Source organism: Nanorana parkeri, unplaced genomic scaffold, assembly GCF_000935625.1.
Source record: "Nanorana parkeri isolate BGI_ZX_2015 unplaced genomic scaffold, ASM93562v1 scaffold330, whole genome shotgun sequence".
NCBI classification, from domain to species: domain Eukaryota; kingdom Metazoa; phylum Chordata; class Amphibia; order Anura; family Dicroglossidae; genus Nanorana; species Nanorana parkeri.
Window position 1 is genome coordinate 104,954 of NW_017306598.1, and position 4,088 is coordinate 109,041.

The window sequence follows — 4,088 nt, forward strand, 5'->3', positions numbered from 1 at the left end:
AGGGGGAGGGCCAGGTGGGGCCCCCCCCCCCCCCCCACACACACACCGTTTCTCCAGTCAGGGCTGAAGAAACAGAGGGAAAGGGGGGAATCCATGCAGGGATAGGTGACTGACAGTCACTACTCTATACAGTGAGAGGATAAGGAAGTCAGCGATTACCGGTATGAGTTATGGGGATGAGTGCTTTTCACTGACCCTCTACTTCTCAGTTAATAATTTACAGTCTTGAAATTACCAAGTAAAAATCTTCACAGTTTGGATAAACTTCTCAAGATCTTTAAGGTGTCATCTGGATTGGGTCACTGTGCCAACACTACCGAGATTGAGAGATAATGCCATCTTGCCACAACTGTAAGTTACAGAAATCACACGTACAATGCTTACACTGGGGAGGCAAAACAGGAGGTGTGTCAGTGACAGTTTTGCACAGGCTTGGCAGACTCTGGCGAAATGGGTTTGCACCAAGCCCCCACACACCATTACTGACTAGTGTAAGATACACACCAGAGATTGTTCACCAATGTGATTGAAGCTTGTGATAATTGTAAGTGTTTTAAGGACTTTGAAGAATGCAGTCATTGTACTCAGAAAAGTTTAAAATTCCCAATTTCTTTCCAAAATTTTTGTTACAGGAAGTGAAGTTAGAATCAGCTCCACCATGACACATGCCAGCAACAGCAGCTGTTATATTTAAAATTTACACTTTTATTGAAATATTTACAGGAGATCCTTTTGATTTTGACAACAGTAAGCAAAACAGAGTTCCTTATATTCTGATGAGAAAGTTTTAGAGTGATAGATTTTCTAAGTCAAGTCATTCTTGAATTAATTAATCCACCTTTAGGCTGTCAAATCCAGGAGAGGGAGTTACATAATATGTCCATATGTCCTTCCATCGAGAGCAAACAGATCAATGACCCATTGGCTTCTCATGTTGGCTCTAAACATTTAGAGAACATGCCATCAACACATCCTCTATTGGGAAAAGCAAAATAATTCCTTTTTTTGTGGGGAAAAAAACCCCTAATAATTCACATTGTATCCTTAACTGAGACTCAAAAAAGCTTAAGTAAAATTGTACTTTACCTGATTAGCATCCCCATAGTTTTCAATGCCACCACTCTCAGTTTTACATTTTTTATCATTAAAATCCACACTACTGTAAGGTACAGCTGGGAATTCCCTTTTAATTGTATCATATGGACTGCCACAAGTTGATACATTTCCCTTTCCAGCTCCAGCTCCACACATATGGTTTATAACAGCATCAACATAGATATAAACCTATAAAAATAAATAAAATTTAAATAAATGTATGTCTTAGAACAGATGGAATGCACTGTCATTTGCTCTCAAAATTTCCAATAGCACTCAAATATTAAAAGATATTTTGATCCGTTAGCAACAGTCCCCATAAGGTCAGAAGCTTAAAAAGGTGAAATGATCCTGCAGCATCCACCTAAAGCTGAATTAGCTTCCTGTTGTCCAACTCCTACCTCTCCTCCCCTTAAAAGTAACACTTTCCATTTAAAAGAAAAAAAAAATCAATAAGTTCATACCCCCACATTGTTGCATCTGGTGACCATGTCTCTAAATTGATGTTCATCTCCAGAGCGAGTACAGATCTTATAGCTGGCTGGTTGGTATCTTTCCCACCATGGTCTGTCAGGGTTTTTGACAATTACATTCTCATTAGGAGGAGAGATCTGAAATAGACAAGTAAAACAAAAATACAGATAGCATTGAAATCAGGACCCAATATAAATAATTTGTATGGTTACCAATGCTTTTGTGTTACCCTTTTAGCTCATCAGTGGTAGACCCACTTATGCCATTTAAAGGGAAAGAAGTAGGTTGCAATTGCTAGCTTATTTGTGAATACAACTTGCCTGTTTAAGTCATAATTTTTATATGAATGTGTGCAATATGCTAGTCAATATTCTAGTCTTCCAACAAGCATCTCAACTCTGCAGGTAGCCCAACTCCTTTTGTGCCAGACTCTTAAAGCAAATCTGCCTAGGCACAGTAAAGCAAAAGGTTTGCTTTAACACCAGCAGCACATTTTTCCATGCTCAAGTCACTACATTTGGTTACATAGTTAGTCAGGTTGAAAAAAGACACAAGTCCATCGAGTTCAACCTTAAGCGAGTACCAGTAAACATCTGGTACTTATGAGTATGGAGGACCATGTGACTCACTTCTAGAACTTGGCATCCCATTGCCATTCTGTTGTGTCCTGAATCCTGCAGGACAGCCCAAGAGATGCAATGTGCTGTACAGCACTAAAAATTTTGGCACTGTCGAGCAGGATAGGGGAATATTAGCAACTATATAGTTATGATCTCAAAGGCCTCAAAAGAAGATCCTACAGGTGACCAGTTGGACAAATCTGACCTACAAAAAAAATAAGTGGGCTAAATCACTAATGCTGTGAAATGTAGATTGGTGGTGCTACAAAACCACATAATGTGTTTATTTTCTCTTTTGGTATTTTTAAAAAAATATAACACAAGAGACCCCTGATGTCTCCATAAATAGGACCTGTCACATATTTTGCTATCACATAGAGGGGTTTCTCTGCCCCCTCTGTGATAGCAATAAAGTTAAGTGGAAAAAAAAATAGGAAAAAAATGTAAAGTTTCCCCCCAAATTTTTTGTAAACATGCGTCAGGTGCGCATACCTGCGAAAACGACGATTGCGCCCATTACGCCGCACATGTTACATATGGCCGCGAACGTCGGAATGAGAGCAATAATTTTAGGGCCATCAATCACTGATAACACTAAACTGATGAGCTGTAAAAGCTTTTAAAGTGTCGCCTATGGCCAATTTTGGGTATGCTATTTTTTTGCGATTTCGCGAGTGCGCGCAATTTTTAAGCTTGACATGTTTGGTGTCCATTTACCCGACGTGACCCCGTCTTTTATATTTTACCAAAAAAGTGGGTAATATTAGTTGTTTTATAACATAATGTAAAAAAATGGGTTTCATGGGTGTACGCAATTTTAAGGCTTGACATGTTTGGTATCTATTTACCCGACGTGACCCCATCTTTTATATTTTATCAAAACATTTGGTAGTATATTGTTTCTGTGCACTAAATGTAATTTTAGTGTATGTTATCCTAAAAATACTGGTTTGATAAACATTTGCACAAATACCGTGTGACAATTAAAATTGTAACTAGCATTTTTTTTTTTATTCTACAGGGCCTTTGCTTTCAGAAAATGTACAATTGTTTGAGGGTTTTAGGCTGTTTTCTAGACAAAAAATAAGATTTTATCATGTGTCTGATAATATTATGAAATTGCTCTGGACAGCAAGTGGAACATGATTTAAAGATTTGGGATTCCCTTAAATATTCAGCAGCACTTATGCCACCATATTTACCAACCCTTCCTCTCCTATCGCAACCTATGTTTAAGCGAGGATGTTTTGATCCATCTGCATTTCGGTGGTGGGTAGCCAATGGATATTGTAAAGTGTGTCATTTAGTGCGTTATTTTAGTATGCCCATTTGGACACATATTAAGGAGCATAAGAAACCCACAGAGAATTATACAGATATTTACAAAACCACCATTGGATCTCGACCTTGATTAGGAGACGAGACCCACAGCCACTTACCTGTTTTTTTTTTGTTTTGTTTTGTTTTTAACTCAAAAATCAGCTTTATTTGTGTAAATGAACAATACATGGAAAACGCATACAGGTATACACCATTCTGAATACAAGCAACATAGCTATAGTGGTGCGCCCATTGTGGACGGGCTATCGTCATATGGCAAAGACAGCCCTGACGGGCATATCACGACGAATAGACATTTGGTACTTGCATATTTATCCAACAATTCTCAGAGATAAGCACATTGTGCTACTCTTATAACATCAAAATAGATTATAAAAGCCAGCCTAAGGAGTAAGTCATTCTTGTTTGGATCTGTGTTCCCCCTCGCTTCGGGTGTCAGAACAATAGGGTAAATGATGCAGGAGTGACAACTAAATATATGGGGAGAAGGAGGGAGGCAGACAGACATCCAGTCAAGGCAGCGGAAATGCAGAAGAGAAAAGAAAAAAGAAAAAAAAG

General features: G+C 38.5%; 1 protein-coding gene across 1 annotated transcript in view; it reads right to left on the minus strand.

The window, feature by feature from the left end:
* LOC108788519 (pancreatic alpha-amylase-like) overlaps window positions 1-4,088 on the minus strand; it is a 20,060-nt gene that overhangs the window by 10,176 nt on the left and 5,796 nt on the right. The window contains exons 2-3 of the mRNA XM_018558293.1: window positions 1,560-1,706; window positions 1,087-1,284 (exon numbers count right to left, since the gene is read on the minus strand). Of these exons, the coding sequence (XP_018413795.1) occupies window positions 1,087-1,284; window positions 1,560-1,706 (345 nt within the window). The remainder of the gene's footprint in view (window positions 1-1,086; window positions 1,285-1,559; window positions 1,707-4,088) is intronic.